This window comes from Capra hircus, chromosome 5, assembly GCF_001704415.2.
Source record: "Capra hircus breed San Clemente chromosome 5, ASM170441v1, whole genome shotgun sequence".
Taxonomy (NCBI): domain Eukaryota; kingdom Metazoa; phylum Chordata; class Mammalia; order Artiodactyla; family Bovidae; genus Capra; species Capra hircus.
In genome coordinates, this window is record NC_030812.1 from 73,420,784 (window position 1) to 73,447,103 (window position 26,320).

The window sequence follows — 26,320 nt, forward strand, 5'->3', positions numbered from 1 at the left end:
GGAGAAAGGTAAGAGGGGCTAAGCTGGAGCGGTGAGCCCCCACACCCACCACCTCCTCCAGTGGAACACGCCACACTTGCCCCAGCTCACCCCTTGCCGCTGCTGTTGGCTATCTCGTCGGCCAGCTCGTCCCGTTCCTGCTGGGCCTGGCGCTTGGCGCGCTCGGCAGCTGCCAGCTCCTGGCACGGGAACCCAGAACATGACCCATGGGGGTCCCCACAGCCGACAGCACCCCTTCTCCATTCCCAGTACTCTGAGCCCCTGGCCTCCTCTTCTCAAACCCCTTTCCCAGGCCTACCTCCTCCATGAAGCCCATTCTCATGAGCCCCTCTGAGGTCACAGCTTAGGCACCGTTGTTTACACAGCCCTCATATCTAAGTGCTAAAAACTAAGCCAGGGGTGTTGTAACAAATAAGAAATCACCCTGGCCTGATGGAATGCTGGTCCCTCTGCTTTCCAACGAGACAGGAAGCAGGGGCAACAGGACAGAGATGTGAGTTAAGGCCAGGGTGCCAGGGCTCTGAAAGCCAGAAGGGGAGAGGGCTTCACCCTGAGGCTGAGGAGGCCTCGCCAGAAGCACACGCACGCAAGAGGGCACAGCCAGTCTTGACAGGAAACCTGGCTACCTGGCCCAGTCAGGAGCAGGCTCGGCTGCCAGCATCCTCTCTGCAGAAGACGGCCTGGAGCCTGGGGAATGCTTTCACAGTCAGCCTTGCATGAGGCAAGAGGCCGCCAGGGGACATTCAGTGCAGGAAGCCTCTGGGAGGGCCCCCTGCTCACCAGGCGGCAAGTCACAGTGGGCAGCGGTGGTTACTACAGAGCCCCGGCTTGTGCAAGGGAGTCAGCCCCAAATGGTGACAATCTAATTCACACACGATTTAATCACACCAGGAAGCCTTCCAACTTAATGAAACCTTGCACGGCAACCTTTCAGAAAACAAGAACCAGCCCTGCCCACGTCTGGAGCTTGGCCCCTTTTTCAAAGCCTTCCCCGGTGACCCAGGCTGGGGAGTGGAGGCTCTGGGCTGCCACCTGCTGGTCAGAGGGCGCACTGCACCCGGCCCACCTCCTGCAGCTGGATCATCTCGGCCTCCATGCTCTTCAGCTTCTTCTCGTTCTCCTTGGCCTGCGCCAGGATCTCCTCGCGGGAGGCACGTGTGTCGTCCAGCTCCCGCATGTAGTCCTTCATCTGCGCCTGGGGGCGGAGAGGAGAGGCTTGGCACCACCACCCCAGCCACTCCCGCGCACCACCCACTCCTGCCCCCAGCCCCAGAAGACACCTCACCAACAGGGACCGGTGGCTGGTTCTCAGCCTGCACCCATGTTCAGCTCACACAGATATCAAAGGGCAAGAGGGAAGACAAAACGTCCCTGTTCTACACCACTGGCAGTCTTTGACCGTTAGGGTTTACAAAGGACACCTGTGGCAGCGTTAGGCCCTGGGTGTGTGTTAGTGCAGCTGCATTTCTGTTTACTTTCTACCACTTCTGGTTGACTTGGATCCCGTGCTCCAGGTCAAGGGCCACCTGCCAGGTTAGCCCCAACCACAAGACATAAGCCTATGTCCTTTGTTCTCCTGTGATTCATTCTAACTCTAAAGATCCTGGGACATACTTTTTCCCTCTCTTTTCTTTTGTAGGTAAATCCCAAACTGGGATTCCCCAGGCCCGAGGGTACAAGCTTTGTTGTGTGTGGCCAGGTGGTGTCAGCTAAACTGCCACCATCAATGCATCTACAGCCCACGACCTTGCCAGCACCAGATGTTGACATGTGTTACTGTTGTTGGTTTGCGGGGTATAATGAGGCATCTCAGAGCTGGGTTGTTTTTTTTTTAACTTGTTATTTTTAATTATTGACAAGGCCAAGCATGTGTTCTGTTTCTGGACTGCTGCACTGATTCATCAGCTTGGAACCTTCTGTCACTGTCCATTAAGGCTGGATTGAGTCATGTCTGGCTTACTCTAGAAAACTGCCACTAAGTGACTAAGTGACTGTAACGCCATTGCACTTTTAGCTTTACACTTGTTTCTTTGTTTAACGTGAAGTCAACAATGTTTGACTACTGCAAGTTTGCTTCTGACTATAATATTTTGTCTCCACTTGGCCTCTGGGTCTGCATCTGTGTAGCAGCAGTAGTCTCTCAGTCGTGTCCGACTCTGACCCCATGGACTGTAGCCCGCCAGGCTCCTCTGTCCATGGGATTCTCCAGGCAAGAATACTGGAGTGGGTAGCCATTCCCTTCTCCAGGGGATCTTTCCTACGCAGGGGTCGAACACAGGTCTCCCACAGTCAGGCAGATTCTTTACCACTGCGCCACACCCAAGACCTTCAACGTGGCACTTCCCAGCACTCACAGGCCAGCCCAGCAGTGTCCAGCCCCGTGCTGGGCCCAATGCTGCCGTGTGCGGCTGGATCAGACCAGCCTGAGCTCACCTGCAGCTTCCGCAGCTGCTTGATGGCTTCGTCCCGGTTCTTGTTGGCTGAGTCGATGTGGGCCTCCAGGTCCTTCAAGTCCATCTCCAGCTTCTTCCGAGCGGCCACAGCTATCGAGCGCTGCTTCCTCTCATCCTCCAGCTCGGCCTCCATCTCCCGCACCTGGGGAGGTGCCGACAGCTCAGGGGCCCAGACGGACCCGAAGATACCGCCTCAGCTCAGGGCCCAGGTGGGCTTGGTCCAGTCCCAGGGAGTCCACAGGGCCTCCAGGGACAGTGAGGATTACTGACCATAAAACCCTGGTAGAGGGGGTCACTAACCCCCAGGCAGAGAACTAGGACGCAAGGACGTGGAGGACACTCCCACAGACCTGTGGAAGCAGAAAGGAGCCCCCGAACTCTGGGGCATCCCTGCCCGCCTCTGCCCAGGGAGTGGGCAGGCCCTCCGCACCTGTTTGACCAGCTGCTTTTTCTTCTCCTCGCTCTGCTCGTCACGGCCCTGCAGGTCCCTCTCGAACTGGGCCTTCATGGCCTGCAGGTTGACCTCCAGCCGCAGCTTGGCGTCCTCGGTGGCCTGCAGCTCGTCCTCCAGCTCCTCAAGCTGCGTCTTCATCTCCTCCACCTGCTGCTCCAGGGCCCGCTTGGACTTCTCCAGCTCATGGACCTGTCACCAGGGGTCCGGGTCAGGCCCCAAGGGGAGCCAGGCCCCCAGGTCCCCGGCCCCAGTGTCTGTGAGGCCCTAACTCTTGGTGTCTGGAGGCCGCCCCCGACCCCGAGAGCCAGCCATGGGCTCAGGGACTCACGCTCTTGCCCACGTCATCCTTAGAGCTCATGAGGTCTTCCATCTCGGCGCGGAACTGCTTGTTGAGCCGCTCCAGTTCTGCCTTCTGTTCCATGGCCTCCTCCAGGGCCCGGGCCAGAGACAGCGCCTTGGTCTCCTTCTCCCGGGCCTCCGCCTCCGCCCGGTCACGCTCCTCCGCATACTTGGCGGAGATGGTCTTCTCCTCGGCCAGGAGCTGGGGGACAGGCGGGCACCATGAGTGCGAGCAACGGGCTCTCGGAAAGGGTCAGAGCCTGACAGACAGCAGCCTCTGCCCGCGGCAGGGTATCTGCAGCCGGACGAGAGGAGGGACTGATGCACTGGCGGCACCCACCTGGTCGAACTTCTTCTGCTTCTTCTCCAGGCTGGAGACGCTCTGCCGCTGGTGGTCGAGATCCACGAGCAGGTCGTCCAGCTCCTGCTGCAGCCGCGTCTTGGTCTTCTCCAGCTTGTCGTAGGCAGCCACCTTCTCCTCGTAGCGCTGGCTCAGCCCCTCCAGGTCCTTCTGCAGCTTCCTCTTGGCCTCCTCGGCCGTCTCCAGGCACCCCACACTGTCATCCATCTTCTTCCTCATGTCGGTGACCTGGGCGGGAGCAGGGAGTAAGGAGGATCCAGTTGGCACCTGCTCCGGGAGCTGGGCTGCCACTGCGAGCAGAGTTATGGGGCACCAACTCAGTTATGGAAACAGCTTCCCAGCCGCTTCTCTATTCCTCTGGGGCCAGGGAAATGGGACGCTCCACAGAGTGCAGGTGCCTAGCACACGGAGCCCAAGGCAGGTGGACGTGCTGGCCAGCTTGGAAAGGGCACTCAACACTGACCTGACCAGCCGCTTGTACCAAGACTGAGGCCCAGAGGAGGGAGCCTCCATCCCTCCCCTCTCCCAGGCAGTAGCCTGGCGTCCCTGGTCCATAGGTGTCCATTCCGCAGCCCCCTCCTCCCACCCAGACACACAGCCGCCACCATAGGAACGTGCTCCCTGTCCCGACCCAGGTGTGGACCCGACTCCGCACCCTCCCCTGAGCTGGTGCAGCTCTGCGGGCACATTTAAGTAAGTCCTAAGACAGGATCCACAAGAGGGCTCTCCATCTATCTTTGGCCCCAGATCCTTTAGGGGCCAAAGAAGACCACGGCCTTCTTCCCATGACGATGTTTTAATAGGCATAAAGCGAAATATATGGGGCCACTGTGAAAGAGCGCAGTTGTCAGGTATTTTTAAGACAATGGTTCGGTAACTGGTGTGCTTCTTTAGCACAGCAGAGAGCAGGCTCTTGAGTAGCGAGGAGCACAGTGACCTTCCCAAAGCCTGGCCTCAGCTCAGACACAATGACCAGTGGTTTCCACTCAACACGCCACAGGCGCTGCTACCGTCACGGCTTGTTGCCCACATCCAAAAGGGAACAGAATGCTGAGGGTCAGCTGGAGACTGGTGAAATGAAGATGAACTCCAGCCAAGTTCACGGATCCCTGAATTCTCCTTGGGGACCCCAGGAGTAAGCCCTGGTCTGGGGAGGGCAGGAGCTCCCTGAGGGAGGGCGGCCAGCTTGGGGAGGCCTGGCTGTGCTTCCAGGTCCAGGTGGCTACCCGGCCAGAAGCTCCCCAGACTGCAGGCTCCGACCACCGTTTCCGGGGCGATCTGAGGGGAGCCAGCTCCGAACCTGGGCGTGGAGGGTGGAGATCTGCTTCTCTAGGTTCCGCTTGGCCTCCTCCTCCTCCTCCAGCTGCTCCTTGAGAGAATTCTTCTCATCCTCCACCTGCTTCAGTTTGGTGCTCAGACTCAGCTTTTGCCGGTTCTCCTCCTGCAGCAGCTCCTGCTCAGCAGACAAGGGGGGCAAGGGCTCAGGACCCACGCTGTCAGAGCCTTGTGGTCCCCATGCTCTTGGTGGGAGAGAGAAGCAGGCCCCAGATTCAGAGGGCAGCCAGCAAAGGTCTGGCAGGGAGCCAGGAGGTCCCAGAGAGCCTGGGGACGCTGGGGAGGACACTGTGAGGAAGGCCCAGAGGCCTGGCAGCTAAGGCCGTGTGAGCACAGGGTCCTCCCAGGATAAGAACAGCTGCGGGGGGCCATTGCTGCCCTTACCTGCGTGTCCTGCAGCTGTGACTCCAGAGCAGAGAAGTCCTTGGTGAGCTTGCTAGACTTGCTGTCCGACTGGGTGAGAAGACCCGTCACATTGTCCAGCTCGACCTGTGCGTGGACGGGAGACAAAGCCCCATGAGCTTGACCAGGATTGCTCGGGGCCCACCTCGGCTCTCTCAGCTATGCTGGACCTGAGCCACAGGCTGAACCCCAGGGGGCTCACAGATGAGCCGGGTCATGGAGAGAGCGAGAGAAGACCAGGGGCCCTGGCAGCAGGGGCCAGGACCCAGGCAGTCCGGTGGGGGCCTCACCTGCAGCTTGGAGACCTTGTCAGCCAGCTCCGTGCGCACACGCTCGCCCTCAGTGAACTTCAGCTGCAGCTCCTGCAGCTGGGCCTCCACCTTCTTGCGCTTGTGCTCGGTGTCCGCCTTGCCCTGCTGCAGCACCTTCACCTCGTTGGCCAGCTCCCCTCGCTCGTTCTCCAGGGTCTGCTTGGCCTTCTCGAGGTTGGCTTTCACCTGCGAGGGGAGAAAGCAAAGACATAAAAGGGGGAGCCTGTGACATGAGGCTGGTTTTCCCAACATCATCAAAGAGCCGGTGGAGCCAGACTCGGAATCTGCCGCCCTGCAGCAAAAGCGACACCGGGCAAGTCCAGGGGGCAGCGAGCTGGCGAGGACCGTGGACTTGGAGGGCTCAGGCCGGATGTGGACTCATCACCCAGCTGGGACAGGACGCCTGGCGCGTGGCCTCACCTGAGGACCACTGTTCCCCTGGCTCTCAAACCATCCCTGCCTGGCCTCCCGCACAGGGCACAGGGAATGTCCAAGGGCAAGACACTGCCATTGCTGATGTTAAGATTTTAGTAATGTTATTATAGGCTTAGGGAAACTATAACTGTTCATAGTTAGACTTCCAGGAAAGCCTCTTAGAAATTTGATGTTCACCATAACACTGAAATGTTCTTCCAAAAAATATAAAAGCCAAGTTTACAGAACAAACACAATCCCAATCTATTCTATATCAAGCCAGTCACAGTATGAAAGGCAAGTTCAAGGGTAAATCAGACCCCAAGTGCATGCAAAAGCTCTTTGGGTGAAAACAGCTAGAGGAAAAGGCAAGGGTTCAACCTGCCCAGAACCAGGAGGAAGTCAAAGGGAAACAGAGGGACAAGGCATGTTTCTGAAAATATCGTACAGGCTGCCACACAGAAGAGCCTCTGTCTTCTTGGGCTACCAACAAGGGTGGCCATGAGCTGGAAACCACAGGAGGCAGGACTGGGCTTGTTCAGGAACTGCCTGGTCACAGTCCCCTGGCTGAGAAACCAGCCGGGTCAACATCCCCAGGGTTCTCCCTGAAGATTCCAGTTGACCATGTGTTGGAGGTGTTCTAAAGAAGGGCTGGGCTTCAGGAAAGGGACCCAGTGGCCCTCTGAGACTTGTTTCAGAGTCACTCCAATTCCATGAAACTTTGGTCTGGCAGGGTGTTGAACAGGATAATAATGGTAAGACTAGAACAACTTACTGAGCCCTCACCGACTGTGCACTGTCACGCGTTACCAACTCCAACTCTCACGTAATTGCATGCAATGGGCTCTCACTAGCCTCCCTCACAGAAGAGGAAACTGAAGCACAGAGGGACCTGTATGGCCCCCAAGTCACGCAGTCAGGAAGGGCTGGAGCCTGGACTACGCGAGGGTCCCCCAACCCTCCCCCCGGCCCACAGTGGCCGAGCCTCACGGAGCCAGTCCCGGGGGGCCCACGCACCCGCTTCGTCTGCTCCAGCTGCTCAGCCAGCTCCTCCACGGCCTGCGAGTGCTTCTGTCTCATGTCCTGGATCTGGGCCTCATGGGTCCTGGCCTCCTCCTCAAGGGTCTTCTTCAGGATGTTCACTTCTTGTTCACGTTTGGACCTGAACAGAGAAACGCCTTCAGGAGGGAGGCCAGGGCCCAGGAGCGACGCTGCCCTGGTGGCACAGAGTCCGGTGGGGAGCACTGGCCATTCCAGGCAGCTTTCTGCCTGCTGGCTTCCCTCCTCAGCTGTCCATCCTATAGCACAGGCTCACAGACACACTTTTTTTCTCTCCATTAAAAAAAAAAAATGTAATATAGACCTTTTATGCAAGGAATTGGATTTTATTCTAAATATGGGGAGCCAAGAGTAATTTATAAGATTTTTTTTTGGCTGCACCACAAAGCATGCTGGAGCTTAGCTCCCCGACCAGCGACTGAACCATGCCCCCTGCAGTGGAAGCACAGTCTTAACCACTAGGGAGCCAGGAAGTCCCCACAGACACACCCTGTAGGGGCTTCCGCAGCCTTTCAGCCTTAAAGCCCACCCTTGCCTCAGCCCAACTCCAAGCTAGGTTCTTCAGCTCTAGAGAGAAGCTGCTGAGGCACCATCAGCTTCCATCTGTTCTTGTTGTTCACTCACTAAACTGTGTCTGACGCTTTGCAACTCCACGGACTACATCACACCAGGCCTCCCAGTCCCTCACTATCTCCTGGAGCTTCCAGGCTCCATGACAACAGGCCACACTGAGTGTGTGCAGAGGCCCTGGGGTCCCCCCTCTGAGGCCAGGGGCCCCCTTTCCCTGCACCACCACCCCCATCCTCAGTGACGAGGCAGTCAGCCCCAAGGCACACCTGAGCTCCTGCTGCGCAGCTGTGGAATCCAGAGTGTCCTCCAGCTCCGTTTTCAGAGCCTCCAGCTCTTCCCCGAGGTCTCGTTTCTGCTTCTCGGCTTTATTCCTAGCAGCACGCTCAGATTCCAGGTCTTCTTGGAGTTCCGAAATCTGAGATTCCAGCTCCCGAATCTTCTTCAGGGCCATGTTCTTCTGGGTGGTTTCTTCTTCCACTCTGCCAAAGAGAGCACCAACGTCAGGATGAGGTTGCTGTCACCTTCAGAGAGCAGAGTCTGCAGAAAAGGCTTAGAGAGATGCAGCCGAAGCCAGTCCTGCTGGTGACAATCATAGCCCCTTAGGAGCTCTTCTTGGCAAAGACACTGAGGCATCCGGAAGACTTAAGGGCTATTCCACTAGGAGACTTCAAAAGCCTCACAGAGGAAAAATTTCATTTTCCAAATTAAACTTCAGTGCTTTAAACATTTTTTTTAATTGAAATGTTAAATGAAAAAAACAAAAAGGAAATAAAATGCTACAGTCTATGATTACAATATCAAAGTAGAAACACAAATGTGCTCTGGACTTAGGGTGATATTCGAACATTAGAGCAGCTTCATGAGTTGTAACAAATGTATCACTTTTGTGGGGGCAGTTGCTAATTGCGGGTTCTTGGGAAAGCACAGAATTGCTGTGATTGGATGACTAGGACTGTAGATGACTTCTGGGCGGTATTACAGACGACCAAGAAGCCCAGACTGCACTTTCAGTGAACAGAAAACGCTTTGCTGTAAACTAGCTTCCCAGACAACAGTGGAGTGCCTGCCCACAGTTCACTGATGCACCAAGAACCACAGCAGGAAGCCTGCTGAGAACGCAGGCACTGGCCATCCGGCCTGAGGCTCTGACCCTCACCTGGCCAGGGCGGCCTGGAGCTCCTCCTCCTTCTTGGCCAGCTGCATCTTGAGCTCGGCGATCTGAGCCTGCAGCTCGGCAATCTGGTCATTGAGGTCAGTGGAGTCTCCTTCCAGCTTCCGGCGGGTCTTCTCCAGCTCCTGGCGCTGCTTCTCCTCTCTTCGCAGGCGTTCTGAGAAGGAAGAGCGGAAAGATGCCAAGAGTCTTCAGTAGCTTCTCTTTGTCTTCAAATCTTACATAAAATACCAGGCTTCACAGGGAGCAGCTGCCGTGTCCCACGTCTGGAGGGCAGTGGCTGAATGCCACAGGCCCCGGGAGACCTGCTTACCACCTCAGCTCCTGGCAGTGAGGCCCATGCTGGTCCTCGAGTGGTGGGTACCCCGGCAACCCCAAGTCCAACAGTCCCTGCGTCCCACCACTTACCTTCCAGGTCGGTGATCATCGCCTCATGCTTGTTCTTGAGTTTGGCGAGGCTCTTCGATTTCTCCTCCTCTTCCATGAGGTTGGTGGTGAACTCGGCTATTCTGTCTTCCAGCAGCTTCTTCTCCTGGGGTGCGAGGGTGGGTCAGGGCTTAAAGTTAGTTGAGTGCAGAAGGCACTGGGTCTCCTCAAGCATGACTCACCCAGACACTAAGGTCTGAATGGAGGGGCAGGGCCTTAAACATTTGTCAAGTGCATTAGGATTTCTCAAGTCAAAGGGGTCATTTTTAAAGTCACTAGCTCCTCTGAAACAGCTGGGTAAGCTTCCTTGGGACCCATAAACGGAGTGCCCAAAGCCTTTCCTGTATTATCCCTTTCTGCACAGATAAAAAGACCTCCCAGGTGATGGTGAGTGTCAGTGAGAGAACTTGGGGCAGGAGGACGCTACCTTCTCAATGCCTGTGACCTCGCCCTTCCTCATCCCCTAAAGTCCCGCTACTCTTCTCACTTTCTCCTTTGTGTGGCCACCACTGGAGTCCTAATTCCGCAACAGCAACCACACAGCTCGCTTACCCCCCACGTGGCAGGGTTCCGGACAGCCATCCTGCCCTGTGAAGCTGGCCACCCCCATCCTCCTGAGATGAAGGTCAGCATCCTGACGGGGTCTCTCCCACTCCTCTAAAGTGATGCCCAGCTATCATCTGTGGCCAGGAAGACATTGACAGGGGCCCGGCCACCGGCCTCACCTTGGCCAGCTTGCAGTTCTGGTCCTCCATGATGATCTGGTCCTCCTCCAGCTTCTTCAGCTTGGCCTCAGTGGTCACTTTCTCCAGCTGAAGCTTCTGCCGGGCGCTCTCCTCCTCCTCCAGCTGCTCCTCCAGCTCCTGCCACGAGCCAGGGCAACCGTGAGCAGATGGGACGGGGCCCAGTGCCCACGTGTGGAGTCACATATTTAAAACTGGGGTGCAGGGATGAGAATCCCAAGTCCTGGTTCCAATACAAGGTCATGTGTTCTGAGGGACCACCTCTAGTGAGTGTCCACCCTCAGCTCCTCAGACCAGCCAGAGTGATCACAGAGGAGGGGAATTAAATCGGATTCAATGCTCAGCGGGGTAGTGCTCATGAACACCTGACAGGTGTCAGAAATAATGAGCCAGGGAATTCCTCGGCGGTCCAGTGATTAGAATTCTGAGCTCTCGCTGCCAAGCGAGAACTAAGATCCCACAAGCCACAGAGCATAGCAAACAAACAAACAACAAAAAAACTGCTTCAAAGAGAACACCTCCCCAAGGCTGCCCCCAGGACAGAGACTGTCCTTCCATAGCACTTGGGACACCCCTGCTCCCCACCCGCCCTGCCCCCAACTCCCCTCCTGGGCCCGGCCCAGCCCCTCCTCCAGGCACCTGGATGTTCTGCTGCATCTTCTTCTTCTCGGCCTGCAGGTGCTGGCATCGCTCCTCCTCCTCCTCCACCCTAGCCTCTAGGTCATGGCAGATCTCTTCCAGCTCCTGCTTCTTGGCTGTCAGACGGGCGCGGAGCTCCTCAGCCTCGGCACATAGTTCCGTTTCCGCCTGGAGCTGCTCCTGGAGCTGCAGCTTCTCAGCCATGAGCTGCGGGAACACAGAAGGAATGTGAGCTCTGACAGCTGCTTGCGGGCTGCCTGGCCCCATGGGAGAGCTGGCCCCCAGCGAAGGCTCCATCTCAGGATGCTTAAGCTGCCAGGCATGTCTAAACATCACATCCTGCATCAAGGAAATTACCCCCCAGTTTCCCTTCAATGCCAAGTTTATGCTTTGTCTACTGGGGCTTCCCGGTGGCTCAGTGATAAAGAATCTGCCTGCAATGCAGGAAACCCGGGTTCGATCCCTGGGTTGGGAAGATCCCCTGAAGGGCACGGCAACCCACTCCAGTATTCTTGCTTCGAGAATCCCATGGACAGAGGAGCCTGGCACGCTGTAGTCCGTAGGGTTGCACAGTCAGACACAACTGAAGCGGCTAAGCAGTAGCCCTGGTGGCCAGCAGGAGGCAGCACTACGCAGGCAGAGTCTGCAGACACCCACCTGGGACTGGAGGGTCTCCATCTCTGAGAGCCTGTTCTCAGCAGCCAGCTGCTTCTCCCGCACCTTCACCAGCTCCTCCTCCTTGGCCATCATCTCCTCCTCCTGCCGGCTCACCTGCAGCAGCGGCTTAACCTAGGAGAGGAGGTGGAGGAGACAAGCTCAGGGAAAGAGGCCCGTCCAGGCCAAGAGTTGGGGGCTTCCTCCTCACTTGGGGAAGCGCCAGGGCACGAGAACAAGGAGCGGGCAGGACCCTGGGCGGAGCAGGTACGCCCGGGTACAGCTTTTCAGGAAATCAATCTGGTGCTGTGCTCCATAGGCCTCTGACCCACTAATTACTATTCAGGGAAACTAGCCCTGTATGTGCGTGAAGATTTTCAGAACAGCATTGTTTACAACAGTGAACATTTAGCAAAGAAATATAGATCCACTGCTGGAAAAGTAGCCAGATAAATTATGAAACATCTCTAGGGAACAGTGCGCTGACTTTTAAAAAATTACGCTCATGAAAAAATTTTAAATGGAAAATGCAAAAAAAAAAAAAAATGTTTACACAAGTCAAAAAGCTCAGCTATGTAAGAAGGTGTATGGTTTACACAGCAGAGATTTAATGGGAGTGTTTAAAAGAAAACGGAATAAATATTGAAACATCTATTCAATATTGATGTTGGCTCAAGGTTGAAGGGATTATAGCTGAATTTTTACTTTCTTATTTATCCTTTTTGTTGGTATGGTATTTTGCAGTTACCACAAATTATGTACCATAAACAAAAGTAGCTTGACCAACATTAAATGCAAGAGAATTTTTTTGTAAAGGCTAGGGAGGACCTAGCCAGCGTACAGACCGCGGTTTCCTGAGTGGGCAGCCCTGTCATCACACAGAGCCGTGGTGGGCAGGCAGGGCCTTGACATCCCAGGAGCTGCCCCTGGAGCTGCTCCAGCCCAGCCCCGCAGCACCTCGGCCATCCACGCTGGACACACACCCCAGCTCACGCCCCTCTAGACCCCACAGGGCAGGAACATCCTGGGTCAAGTTCTGGGTTTGGAGACACAATGGCGAAGCGCCAGCCCCGGGGCCTGAGCCCCGCAGGAGGCCAGCGTGAGGCCCGCTCGTCCCTGTGCCACGCGGAGCCCCTCCAGACCCACCTTGGTGAAGAGCCGCCACCACTGCCAGTTGCGCAGCTTGAGGTAGGCGGCGCAGTTCCTCTGCAGGACCTTCATGGCCGTCAGCTGCTGCTGCCGCTTGGCGAAGGCCCTGTGGGGCGAGGGGCACCGTCAGCGCCTCCAGGCGGAGGCCGGCCAACCTCCCTGCCCACAGTCCTGACCTCGCTCCTGGGGGCTTTTCTGGAGGGACTGACCCCTGCCCGGAGCACTTCAAAATAGATGTGGGGGGAAGGAGGCAGGCTTGGGGTGGAGTCCTACAGGTGACCTTGCAGTGGTGACCAGGACAAGGTCACAACCACCTTCCTTCACTAAAGGGTGAGTGAGGTCCCTACAGAGTCACTTGTAACCACTGGTCATTAAGGCCACCTGTCAACTGCAGCTCCCCACCCTCGTGTCACCCACAACCTTGGGGCTTTTGTTTGGGGAGAGAACGTCAGCAGCTCATGTCCTGCAAATGTCCATCTATCCAAACACCCACACTCATGCTCTCTCCACAACGTTCAGAGCTCAGGCTGGAACAGACGCCCCAGAGCCCAGACACAGAGGAGTCAAGGGGCAAATGTGCAGCTGCCCCGCCCACTGTCCTGCACAAGTCAGCCCCTGACCCCACAGGAGCTGCCAGGACTCAAGGGCACCTCCTCCTCGGAGCTCAGGGTCCTCTGGGGACAGCCAGCTCTGGGTGTCACTCCTACAGAGGGACACAGTGAGGAACAGTGGGAGGCAGGGGCTTTCTTGGAGGGAAAATCTGAACACAGTCACTCCTTCCTTCAGCTCACTTTAAACCTCAGGCAGAAATCCAGGAAGCAGAGGGCAGGGAAAGCTATGTGGGTCTCCCCAGGGGACACCTCCTGCCATGAGGGCGCCCAGGCCCTGCTTCCTCAGTGCCCTCCACTACAGGAGAGCCGGGAGTCCCGAGCAAGGTGTGGGCGTCCCGGGACTCACTTCCTGGCCAGGTAGCCCCTGCAGCAGGCCTGGAAGCCGATGATGACGTCGGTGATCTTCAGGTCCCGCTCCTCCTCCAGGTGGGCCAGCACGCCGGCCCGGAAGAAGACCTTGCTCTGCCCAATGCGGTACAGGTTGCTGTCGAGCTCCAGGGCTTTGATCTAGAGGAGGAGAGCCGGCTGCTGACCATGTGCCACCCCCACCACCACGGACCCCTGGAGCAAGGCCAAGGCCAGGGAAGGGGCCTGGAGCCAGGGCTGGCCCTGTTGCTCTATGAGCAGCCTTCTGGTGCAGGGAAAGTGGAGCTGGGGAAACGCCGGCATGGGGAAGGTGGGGGCCAGCAAGGAGCAGGTAAGGAGTCAGACTTGCAGAGAAACACAGGATCTCAGCCCTGAAGGGACCCTGTAGGTCTCCTCTTTCTTCTCTGCCCCGCCCCCTCACTACAGGCCTGTTCTACAAGCACCCAGTCAGGTCACCCTCTGAGCAGAGGTGGTCAAGCATCATTGCTTTGTTCAAGCCCAGCACCAATTCCAGCTCAGACCAGGATCAAATACTAACTAGGTGACCCCAGGCATTAACCTTTGTGGGCTCACATTTCTGCAGCTGTAAAATGGAAATAATGGTCTCTTTAATTAAAAGATAAGTTAACAAAGCAAATAAATAGAACTTCCTTCCTAGCAGAGCTGTGGTAATGAAACCAGAAGAAGGCACACAAGGCACTGAGCACGGGGTCACACTTGGGACCATTGCTGAATAAGCTTTAGCCAAAGTGTCATTACCATCACAGGGCTGTTTCGGTACAGTAACAAGGCTCTCTTATTAAGCCCACTGGTAACAGTCTGTCTGTCCATCTGTCTGCCTGGGAGAGAGGGGATTTAGAACAAGCTCCAAGAGGCAGAGCCTTCAATAGGGTAAGAGGAATCTCGGGCCCTTGATGCTCAACGAAAGGCCCTGCATGTCTGGAGGAGGCCCTGGGAGAAGGGCAGGCCAGGGAGGGCAGAATCGCTGGGTGCCCCACCTCCCGTCATGACGACCTGGCCAACTGTCTTCCCTACAGAGCTAGAGGGAGGAAACCTGCTTATATCTAAAAGGGGGACACCCCTCACTGACCAGTAGCTGAGTCTCCGGAGAAACAGTGGCCCAAACACGAGCTGAGGGCGTACCTCTGTCCTTCACACCTCCCTTCCACCGGGTGACAAGCATCACAGAGCAGAGACCCCTGTCTCCTCCCTCCTTCTCTAGGCTCCACCTCCCCGTCCCTTACAGGGCTGCTCTGAACAAAGGTGGTACTGAATTTTTCTTCCCTTTTCTCTTTCCTCCCCGATGCCCACCCATCCTCTGCTGACTCTTTGGCAAAGATGCAAAGTAAAGAAAGCAGGGGGCGCTGGCTGCTGACCCTGGACACAGGAGACCCAGCCAGATGCCTGTCTGCGAAGCAGAAGAATGACCGAGTGGGTAGAGCCCCAGTGTGGCCACTGGGTCATCTCAGGGCCTTCATTCACTAAGCACAATCCAGTGCCCACTGCCAGTTGAACACTGGCCAGTGGCGGGGAAGAGAGGAAAGGGCCAGAAACTCAGACTCTGCTAGCTTTGGGCCAGTTGTGGGGCCCTGGTGGTGAGCTGCCCCCTGTGAAGATTAGAGGAGATGGGAGCAAGAAAGAACCAAATGTACCCAGAAGGAAGGGTCTCGCCTCACACCACAGCCTTGCTATCTGAGCCCTGGCCTCCTCCTCCCCTCCCCACTCCCACACACCATCCTGACCACCTGATGCTCAGTGCGCCTGGCAGAACCAGAACAGGCTCACTGGAGGATCAAGAGAGCACAGGCGTCAACAGATCCAAAGGGCCCTGAGCAGGCACGTGGGCACTGGCCACTCAGGTGTTCATACCAGCCACATGTCACCCACCAGAAGAGCCCACTCACCATGAGCACACACGCCTGCTTTCCGTCCATGAAGCCCTTAGGAATGGAATTTGGAGTCAGGATCTCGTATCTGAGGAGGAAAAGGGCGGCAGGTCAGTACACCCTTTGCTCGGATTCTATGTGGCCTGGAATATCCACAAGACGAGGGCCATCCCTACAGTGGAGCAGGTGTAGGATTTTTCCACAGAGTGTCTGAGGGAAAGAGGACATTCAGAGAATCATAGCCTGCTCTTTCCTGAGGCTGAACGGCACGAGGAAGGCCTGGCATTTTCCAGAAAGTGAATGGAAACTTATGTCAGACTGTTTCATTCACCTATGGGTGAGCTCTGAAGTGGGCTTATTAACTGCTAAGCAGCACCTGCGTCTTTAGCCCCAGAAGTTTTTTAAATTAAATGTCTCGTTTTACAAATCGGAGAAGGCAATGGCATCCCACTCCAGTACTCTTGCCTGGAAAATCCCATGGACAGAGGAGCCTGGTAGGCTGCAGTCCATGGGGTCGCTAAGAGTCAGACACGACTTAGCATCTTCACTTTCACTTTTTTCACTTTCCTGCATTGGAGAAGGAAATGGCAACCCACTCCAGTGTTCTTGCCTGGAGAATCCCAGGGACGGGGGAGCCTGGTGGGCTGCCGTCTCTGGGGTCGCACAGAGTCGGACACAACTGAAGCGACTTAGCTGCAGCAGTTTTACAAATATCATCTGATACAAATCAGAAAACACCTCATGATCTCATGATTAGAAAGATATGTGGAGTTCAGGCATTGTCAGAAAAAAAATCAAGTCATGCTATGTCTAAAGCCACCATTTCCCACTTCCAAACACATCCTCCATATTTGTTACCAAGAAGGAGAAAAACGAAATAAACGGCATATATTGAGTACAAAGAGAAAACCATTTGCTGCAGAACGTTTTCCTAACAATCTCTGTCTATATAACAGACCACAATTGGTGAACACGGCCAAGCCCGTCTCTGCTGAGATGCTGCAGAGAACCGCTAATCAGCTGGGTGGTCCAAGAAATTAACCAGAGGGCTGCGACAGACAGCAACCAAGGCTAAACACGTCATTAGGCAAATAAGCCGGTGTCACGACTGTCCCCCTCCGCACACAGAGCAGACATCCAATTCCATCAATTTTTTTCATACTCAAGGCTCCAGCTGATCCTCCTTTAATGTCTTTTCAGAGCTCCTCTAATTAGAGCAAACAGCACCCGGCCCCCACAGTGACTGGGAGCGGAAGCCAACATGATAACTTGCATTTAAGCAACAAAACAGAAGTCCTTCCTCACGTGGAGCGCGGCACAGAGGACCCCAGCTCAGTGTGAACAAGGAGGTGGCTCCCCCACTAAAGGCTCTCCACTCACCTCTGCCGGAACTCCTGGAAGACCACGCGGTTGGGGAAGCCCTGGCGACAGATCCGGATGCCTTCAAGAACCCCGTTGCAACGCAGCTGATCCAGCACCAGATGGGGGTCCAGCTTGCCGGCCTAGGAAAGAAATCCACGCACGTGCTCTTCTGTATGCTGTGGGACTGATGGAGAAAGGGCGGGCCCCTCTGGACACAACAGGACACACACCGCCCCCAGGAAGGAGCAGTCACTGCCCGCCCACCCATAGTAGTGACAGCTCAGTTACATGATCCAGGTCTGAGAGGCAGAAACACAGGCTCTATGGGCAGGCTGTACCCTAAGAGTGCCCGAGCCAGCGGGCAGGGTGACTGAACCAATGGCGCTGTGTGCCGCGGGCAAGGGGTTTCTGCTCAGGGAGACAGACGAGGGCTGGGCGGCCCGCGCCACACTACCAAGCAGCCGCACCTTCTTCTCGTGGTTGGGGATGATGCAGCGGACGAAGTTGGGGTTGGTGTTCCTCAGCGTGGCCATGAGTTTGGCCAGCTGCTCCTTGTACAGCTGCCCCACCGTGCGGAACATGCCTTTGCGTGTCTTGAAGGCCCCGGGCATCGCTGTCTCCGACATGCCAGCCACCTGGTCCAGGCCGATGATGCGGTCCACTGGAGGGAATAGGCAAGAGCACGTGAGTGCCCGGCAGTCCGGGCCGGGGCAGAGGGGCGGGACAGACAGACAGGCCAATCTGATTAGAGAAAGAGGAGACTACAGAGTGGCAGGCCGTTTCTACGTGGAGCTTACGAAGCAGGCTAAGGTCATCTCCAAAGGCTGAGAGCAAAGGTGACCTTGTGAGCAGAGAGGAGGGAGGAGGAAAGGCTTTGGAAAGACTGCACAGCCGCAAAGTGGGGAAGCACATCCGTGAAGGCTGACTCCACGCTGTCACTTATCTCAGCCACCCTGGGACGCTCCTAACCCAGAGACACAAGAGCTGATGATGCATTCTGGAGGAGCGAGCAGAGCTGGTCCACTAGCCTGGCTCTGAGGAGCTGTTCAGACTTGACTGACAGGAACCCGATACTCCATTCAGTCATTTGAAAAAAGCAGACCAGTATCCTGAACTCACACTGACCGTTACCTGAGAGCACTGGGCTAGGTCAGAAGGCAGGAGCTCTAAAGCTACTCAGCCTGCAGGAGTCTGGCCCACCCTCTCTCTGTCAGCAATCCCCCCATGCAGAGCTCTCTACATCAGGGGCCTAGAGCAACATGCACGGTGCCAGGGCAGAGAGTTCCAGAGAACCACCACTGCCCACGGCTACCCCAAAGGCCGAGGATCCTTCTCCCTCTCAGGTCTCGCCTGGTCTCCAAGATCACAGGTCTTTCTCATCTAGACCAACCCTCCAAGGAAGCAGCCATCATCACCGTGGCTCCTGCCCAGAACAATGAAATGAACCGCCTCCTCCTGGGCAAAAGCCAAATGATGAACAAGCCCAACCTAAGTGGCCAGTGATCTGAGGTCAGGCTGACACCAGAGCCAGTATTAAATTTGAAGACTTCCATTGCTGGATGCAAAAGTTAAGAATTCTATAACAAAGTCAGGTTCTTGTCCCTTTGTGGCCAGATCTCTTTTATTTGAAAGCAACAAGAGGGAAGCCAGGAGTGAGGATAGACCCAATGAACCCCTCAGTTAAAACAGGAGGCAACTGTACCTCTTGCAGCCCCCACAGGGCCCCTCTGGCCACCAAAGGTGTCCTGGGACTGGGTGGCTTGTGAAAGTCACTCAGGTTGTCCAGGGGAAGGTTGAACACAACCCCAAACAACTGGTCATTTCATGTAAGGGTGTCTTGGCCCTAAAAGACCCTGCCCAGGAGGAGAGGTAACGCTGCATAGACACACAGGTGCCCTTGTCAGCACTGAAGTGTCTGGGCCCACACGCATGCACACGCACACACACGGCAGCGCCCCCCCCCCACACACACACACACAGCAGCACACAGCACCCTGTGCTGGGACACAGCAGTCATCACACACACACGCACACATGCACGCATACACGCACGCACACCCACACAGCACCTTGTGCTGAGACACAGCAGCCATCCAAGCGGTGAGATGCCACCTTCATGAGGGGAGTTCTGAAGGGGACTTTGGACTGTGAATTTTTTTTTCTCCTTTTAACATCTATAACATGAAGCTGTCAATATCAAACCACAGCCCAGATGGGCTTGGCTTTCTACTGGAGGCCTGTGACAGGGAGGGGGCCAGAGCCTGCACACAAGCCCAGGGCAAAGACCAGGGAAGGAGCACAGGCAGGCAGGAACAGCCAGGCAGAGCAAGCAAGCTCAGCAAAAGTGCCAGCCACGCAGCCCAGGGTGCAGCACACGTTGGCGCCGCGCCAGGCGGCCAGTCACCTGGTTCTAGGTGGAGGATAGGAAAGCGCTGATAGAAATAGGCTCTCTGGGTGCTCTGCATCTCTGCAACAGAGAGGTTAAAGCAAAACCCAGGCAGAGGGAAGGAGAAACTGGCAGAAACAAGGAAAAGAACGGCTTCCAGAGGTACTGGCTACCAAGGAGATGCAAGAAGGCAGTGAGGAGTTGGACAGAACCCAGGCGGCCGAGTGCTGGGCCACCGCACGACCCCCTACAAGGGAAGGGTCTGTGGCCTCAGAGCCTGGAGAAGCCTCTGCCCCAGAGGAAGTTCAAGGATGCTTGGGGCTCAAGGACACCAGGATTCAGGGACAGGGTGACCCTCAGGGCTGGAGGAGCCCATGCTCCTGGGAGCTAAGTGGGCAAAAACCCTCTGGCTTGAGCCCTGCACTCAGCCAGTGGCCAGGAAGGGAAAGGGCCTAGCTGTGGGCACAGGGAGGCAGGGTGAGGGCCAAGAGCGTACCATCCTTCCACAGCTCCGAGACAAACTTGTCCGAGGACTGGTGCAGCAGTGTGGCGATGTTGTCGTTCAGTGGGTCCATGTTCTTCATCAGCCACTCATCAGCTTTGTAATCCACCTGTAAGATCAGACCTCTAGTCACAGGCTGCTCAGGGCACACTGGTGCGCACAGGCTCTACGGCAGCAGGCTGACCCCATGGGCGGAAACATCAAAAACAGCGAAGACCCTCAACCTGGTATTTTCATCCCCAAGAAGGAAATAATGAGTGATCAGGGTGAAAGCCTCGAGATGTTCTCTGCAGAGCTACGTGAAGGCAAAATATTTAAACAGCAGCAACGTCTGGCTGCAGGGAACAGGCTAAGAAAACTATGTTGCAGCTACATAGTAGAATGTTCTGTTTTTAAAAATGTTTACGGTAATGTGAACGTTAGGGGAAAAAAATCCTAATCCTTTTAGCAACAGGACAAGTAGTTTTTGTTTTGTTTTTCTCAGGATATTCAGGTTTTCTCAGAGCATATATTCTTATCTTTTTTGAAATATGTTCTCAAAAACAAGAGTAATAAAACACTATATATTGTAACAATACAAACAGAGTGACTGGCCACCACAGCCTGCTTCCTAACTAACACAGCGTAACTCAGCCTGTGGTCCCCTCCTGGCCCCTTTCTGCAGGTTTTCCCACATGCAAGGCTGTCAATGATGAGGTGCAAGATTGTGACGTCTTTCTCCCTAGAGGCAGAATGACCTCCTGGGAGAGGACAAACCCTAGAGTTGGGTGTCTTGGCATCTGTCCCCTGGGCACAGCCAGCATCCTTGTCCTTTGAGCTGCTGCAGTGCAGGCCGGACGACGATGCACATGGCCAGTTTCACCATTCAGCCCTTCGTGGGCTTTCAGGTGTGCCCAGGTTTTGCATCACCTACAACAGTGCAACAAAAGCCTGCCTGCGTTTCTAACAAAGGCGGCGGGAGACGTGGGCATTCGGGGGGGCATGACCTCAGGTAACTAGGAAAAAAGAGATCTCCTTAACAAGTAGTTTAAAATCAAGAGTGGCTTTAACAGCCTTAGGAGACAAAGGAGCTAAGCAGGGGAGGCCAAACAGTGCAGGGCCACGTGCAGGGTAGGAGAGGACCACGGGTGGCCTGGGAGCACCGCTGTGACAGCACAAGTTTCTCATCAGCGGTCCTCACTGATGGGCAGGCTGAGGACCGACCCGCTCGTCACACATCCAAGTGCTACGCATTCTGTGCAAGCAACACAACCTCCTGAGAAGAGCCAGCTTTGGTCTCAGCTTGGACCTCTGCAGACTCAGGACACCCCTGTTCAGGTCCAAGCCCTGGGATCAAGCCCACTGGAGGACGTCTGACAGCTGGTATGAAGACAGCTCGGCTACTTCCTGGCCAGTGGTCTTGGCAATAACAAAGCCAACAACACCTACAGGCATGACTCTCATCCAGGGGACCAGGTTACCCCTCAATCCCACCCAGCAGATGTTCCAGGATGTCTGGAGACATTTCTGGTTGTCGCAAGTAGGGAAGGTGCTACTGACCTCTGGTGGGGAGAAGCCAGGTCTGCTGCTAAATACCCTACAACATGTAGGAGGGTCCCTGACAATAAAGACTGATCTGGCCACTGAGGTGGGCAGTGTGGAGGCTGAGAGGCCCTGCCCCAGAGCACTGACTGCCCAGCAGTGGGCTTTGTGAGCTCCTTTAATACACATTCCCCAGTACAGTGGTGGTCACCTCCATCTTCCAGATGAGGCAACCAAGGCTCAGAGAGGTGAAGTAACTGGCCCAAAGTCACACAGGAGCAGAGCCCTAATTCAGACTGCAGAGCCCATGACTTTAGCACCAACAGCACATCTACACCTGGAAAACACACTTAATACTAACACACCGCATGACACCAGGGTGTGCGCTCCTCACCTTGCCAGCGTAGTGGATGATGCAGAAATCTGCCTTGTCCTTCAGCTGCTTGGGCTTCTGGAACTTGGGGTGAGTGCCCTGCTCCTGCATCACCTTTTCCACGAAACTCTTGTCCGTGGCTTTGGGGAACCAGCACTCCTCGTCCAGCAGGGCCAGGATGCCAGGAGGGCCTGCCTGGAGCAAGCATAGAATCACAGAGGTCAGCTTGACCTGGAAACCCACCAACTCTCACCCTTGTAAAGAAGTCACAGCCTGGTTTTCAGAAACTCAAGAGAAGGTGGGCAGTGCTTTCCTCACACGAGAAAAAAATAAGGAGCATGACTGAAAGCACTCCAACTACAACTTGTAGCTGAAAAAGAAATTTCTGAGGTCCAGGCTATGTCCAACACACCTTAATCCAATGATCCATTGTAAGATTCTCCCATGAGAACACTGGAAATCACGTGGTGGCTTGATGGGCCACGCAGACCGCTGACCCATGTTCAGAGGCTGCCCCTCAACAGGGATCCTGGCCCCTCGAGTCCCTCTCAGACCCCACTCGACACACAGTGTGTCCACACAACTACGTGGTGAGCGGGGACATTTAGGATAAGGCTCCTGAGGAAAAGGAAGCACCCCAGGGCCCCAAAGCCTTCCAAACTCTGAGTTTATAAGAGAGCAGACTCGGGCACTGTGGGACGGGCTGACAGGCCTGGGAACCAAATACCATCTTGTTTGTTGGAAAACAAAACTGATTTAAACAAAACACTCATCGTCAAAGTAAACCATTTGGTATTAGGATCACAGATGGTTCCGTCCCCAGAGGGGCGGAGCAACGGTGGGGCGAGGCGCAGCCGCACGGCTCTTACTGGCTTCTCGATGAGGTCGATGCAAGGCTGCAGGTCAAGGCCGAAGTCGATGAAGTTCCACTCGATGCCCTCGCGCTGGTACTCCTCCTGCTCCAGGATGAACATCGTGTGGTTGAAGAGCTGCTGCAGCTTCTCGTTGGTGTAGTTGATGCAGAGCTGCTCGAAGGAGTTCAGCTGCAAGAGGGAGATGGGGTCAGACAGATCCCTGTTGTTGCCGGCGAGCCCCCAGGAAGGACCGGAGGAGTGTCTGGGCAGAATCTCCTGGGGCCCCACTGTGCCGCCCCCGTGGGCCTTCCCTCATCACACCCACAGCAGGGGCTGCACTGCTGGGGCCCATGGACCCCACCAGCAGTCTGGTGGAGCCCCTGTATCAAGGTGATGTTTTCAAATGCACAAAGGAGATCAAAAGAGAAAGAAGTTATCTTGAAATGTAATTATGAAACACAGTAACATAGAAATCAATAGTGCTTTTTAATTAACAAGCACAGGTCCAAGCTGTCGGGTTCTAACACCTAGAATTTGAAGTAGAGGTGAATGCAGACAGTATCCATGTGGGCCAAGTCACTTCATTCGTGTCCAACTCTGCGACCCCGTGGACTGCAGCCCACCAGGCTCCTCTGTCCGTAGGATTCTCCGGGCAAGAATACTGGAGTGGGTTGCCGTTCCCTTCTCCAGGGGATCTTTCCTATCCAGGGATCAAACACACATCTCTTATGTCTCCTGCATTGGCAGGCAGCTTCTTTACCACTAGCACCACCTGGGAACCGAAACAATTCGACAACAGGCAATGAGTGCTATGATGCGGAAACACCTGATTTCCACTAGAGACAGAACACAAGCACTGCTAGTGCAGCTGTGGTGTGTGTACCCTGCTGAATCCACAGCTGATGAAACGGCACCATATACTGAGAGGTCAGCGAAAATAAAGAGGCAATTCTCTCCCCACCCAAGTTTACGGCTCCTCTGAAAACAGCCATGGACCCTAGGCTGAAGAATCTGGGCTCCTGCAATTACCAGTTTTTGCTACCTGACCTCAAAGTCTTTATGGGCAGGGACAAAGTCATGTCACAACACTCAAAATCAATATTTGAGAAAACATAAACAATAATTGAACAGAAAGCCCCTGCCTGTGAGGCCTCCTAGAACACCGTCTAGATGGTGCTATTCTCGCCAGCATTTCTGTTTGGGGAAGGGCACTTTGTTTAAGCTTTAAATACACCCAACTGCTGTCTCCTGTCTCCACACGAGCAAGGGGGCGCCCAGCTCAAATTGCTGTGGGACCAGGTGAGAGAGGACCCCAGCCCAAGAAGGCAGCCCCAGAGGCTCGGGAGGTGGGAGGGGTCTCGAGGGAGAAGCTCACATCGAAGATCTCGAAGCCAGCAATGTCCAGGATCCCGATGAACGAGGCGCCCTGCCTCTTGGTCTTGTCCAGAGCCTTGTTGATGCGCAGGACCAGCCAGCGGAACATGCGCTCGTAGGTGGCCTTGGCCAAGGCCTCGATGGCAAAGTCAGCCTGCGGGGACACCCGGGGTGGAGGGGAAGGGTCAGACACAGGGAGTGCGCTCATTTCTTTTACCCCAACAATGTCACCTGCAGGGCCCACCCCCAGGAAAACAGCCTCAAAGATGAGAAAAAACCTTAAAGCACAGATACGTTCACTGCAGTGTTGTTTATAATGAAGGAAGTGGCAAGAGCCTAAACTTTCAACATTAAATGCCGAGTGAACTTGTGTGCGTGCATGCTAAGTCGCTTCAGTCATGTCTGACTCTTTGCAACCCCATGAACTATGGCCCGCCAGGCTCCCCTGTACATGGGATTCTCCAGGCAAGATATCAGAGCAGGTTGCCATGTCCTCCTCCAGGGGATCTTCCCCACTCAGGGATCAAACCCGGGTCTCCTGCACTGGCAGGCAGGTTCTTTACCACGAGTGCCACCTGGGAAGCCCCCGAATGAACCTAGAGCTTTGCAAAGACTTTTTTTTAAATAAATGGATATGAACTGAAGTAGCTACAGAAGAAATGACATCTGAGATGTGCTTCAAGTAACACAGCTAGGGGTATGGAGACCAGATTAACCAGGAGCCAAGACCAGCCATGAGTCAGTGACTCCTGCAGCCTGGACCCTGGGCCCAGCTTCCTCCTGCTCTCAGTGGGGGTGGCACCACCTGCTCTCCAAGGTTCCATGAGGACTCAGAGAGGTGACAGCGCTAACACAGGGGACGCCCCAGGGCAGGCCTCAATGTGGCCACTGCAACCTCCTCGCCAACGCAGCCCAGCCCCCCAGCCGAGGGCTCACCTGCTCCTTCGTCTGCGCCTTCTGGACGTAATCCCGTCCCACCTTGATGCGCGGGGTGAGGATTCCTCGGGTGAAATCGGTCACATTGATACCCAACAGGTGGGATACTTTCTGGGCAGCTAATATTTTTCAAAGAGTAAGGAAGGAAGGGGTAAAAGGTTTTAATTAAACCCAAGAGAACGAGTCCCTCTGCTCAACCTGCGAAAGGTGTGGTAACTGAGTGATTGTTACCAGGACAATCAACCCAGGCCCGGCCCTTCCTCCACAGGGCACAGAACAGCCGGCTCTCCCCTTAGACAGGCCAGCGGGCATGGCTCCCAACTCAGGGCCCCACACTGGGACCTCTGCACACCCTTGGCCACATCCTGAGTGTATAAGAGGGTCCTGAACACAAACAGCACCACCCTAGACATAGGGACAGAACAGGACAACTCACACACCCATGCATTAAATTCTTCTGAAAGCCCCTCAGAAGCACATGTTAAGGCTAACTTAAGTAGGGTTGCTTGCAATGACCTGAGGACTAGCAATGGCTGAAGAGCTAGGGTGAGGACAGTGTTTCACATCCTCCCAAGTCCACAGGCAAGTCGAACGACAGCAGAAATGACCGTTTTACAAACGGAGACAACCGGTCTGGCCTCAGCATAAATGAGAGAAACTCGGGGCCACAGATCATGGGTTTTCTAGCTCATGCTGACACTCCACGAAGGAGCATCAGGGTCATGTTCACAAGTATTTTACAAAAATACGGAGTGACAGGCAGCCATACAGGTGCAGTAAAAAAGAAGAGTGTCTAAGATCTCTCCAAGACTCCTTCTCCTGAGCCATCTCACCCAGGCCCCTACCCGCATAGTCAGGTGAGGGGCCCACGGGGTTACCTGTGTTGTCGGGCATGGAGGCCTGGTCGCTGTTACGCTCCTTCTTGAAGACAATGTTGCCGAGCTGGAGGACCCCTGAGATGACTCGCAGCAAGCCTTGGGGTGCAATGAAAGGCAGCTCAGAACCAGGTGGGGTGTCACCCCTCAGAGGCCCTCGGGTAAGATAAACCACGTGGGGCACCAGGCCTTGGCCTAAAGCACATCTCCAGGGCCTCCGCTGGGGCAGCCTCGTGCTTAGATACAAGCTCTGTTAATGCTTCTAAGTTCAAATGTGCCTCCACCTAGGGCCCACAGTCTGTTTCTAAAAATAAAGTTTTATTGGAACACAGCCAGGCCTGTCCATGTACATGCTGTCGGTGGGAAAGCAAAAGCGACCCTGACTCTAATGCTGGAGAACAGGGTACACACGCCCCAGCCCCTAATCTTCCTAAAACACAGCATCAAGGCCCCCCTCACCTCCCTCTAGAGAAACAGGAAGACACAGGCAAGCTCCACACCACTTCCACTCTGGGCGTCACCAGTGCAGAAGCCCCGGCCCCTTCCACACTCAGCTCAGACAAAGCAGGAATATTCCACTTCCAGCAAATGGCAAGGACAGGAGCAGCAGACCCAGGCCCTGGGCAGTTAGGAGTCTGTTGTTTGTCCTCATATGCCCCGGGCAATATGACCAAGAAGAAATAACCCTGAATCTCAAATCTGCGGGCCCACCTCCCACCACTCAGCCTTCCTCCAGTCTCTATGGACTTCCTAATGCCCAGCGCCAACAGGAAGCACTCCCCAGCCTCCCCGGG

At 55.3% G+C, this 26,320-nt stretch overlaps 1 protein-coding gene across 1 annotated transcript in view; it reads right to left on the reverse strand.

Annotated features, from left to right (window-relative positions):
• MYH9 (myosin heavy chain 9) overlaps nt 1–26,320 on the reverse strand; it is an 85,445-nt gene that overhangs the window by 4,343 nt on the left and 54,782 nt on the right. The window contains exons 10-36 of the mRNA XM_018048283.1: nt 25,530–25,625; nt 24,652–24,770; nt 23,717–23,869; nt 22,357–22,530; nt 21,509–21,682; nt 19,588–19,702; nt 17,173–17,366; nt 16,724–16,845; nt 15,362–15,431; nt 13,438–13,598; nt 12,478–12,586; nt 11,335–11,466; nt 10,678–10,884; nt 10,021–10,158; nt 9,278–9,401; nt 8,855–9,026; nt 7,965–8,177; nt 7,087–7,231; nt 5,635–5,841; nt 5,327–5,431; nt 4,908–5,060; nt 3,587–3,835; nt 3,236–3,448; nt 2,884–3,096; nt 2,434–2,595; nt 1,067–1,195; nt 91–179 (exon numbers count right to left, since the gene is read on the reverse strand). Of these exons, the coding sequence (XP_017903772.1) occupies nt 91–179; nt 1,067–1,195; nt 2,434–2,595; nt 2,884–3,096; nt 3,236–3,448; nt 3,587–3,835; nt 4,908–5,060; nt 5,327–5,431; nt 5,635–5,841; nt 7,087–7,231; nt 7,965–8,177; nt 8,855–9,026; nt 9,278–9,401; nt 10,021–10,158; nt 10,678–10,884; nt 11,335–11,466; nt 12,478–12,586; nt 13,438–13,598; nt 15,362–15,431; nt 16,724–16,845; nt 17,173–17,366; nt 19,588–19,702; nt 21,509–21,682; nt 22,357–22,530; nt 23,717–23,869; nt 24,652–24,770; nt 25,530–25,625 (4,138 nt within the window). The remainder of the gene's footprint in view (nt 1–90; nt 180–1,066; nt 1,196–2,433; nt 2,596–2,883; nt 3,097–3,235; nt 3,449–3,586; nt 3,836–4,907; nt 5,061–5,326; nt 5,432–5,634; nt 5,842–7,086; nt 7,232–7,964; nt 8,178–8,854; nt 9,027–9,277; nt 9,402–10,020; nt 10,159–10,677; nt 10,885–11,334; nt 11,467–12,477; nt 12,587–13,437; nt 13,599–15,361; nt 15,432–16,723; nt 16,846–17,172; nt 17,367–19,587; nt 19,703–21,508; nt 21,683–22,356; nt 22,531–23,716; nt 23,870–24,651; nt 24,771–25,529; nt 25,626–26,320) is intronic.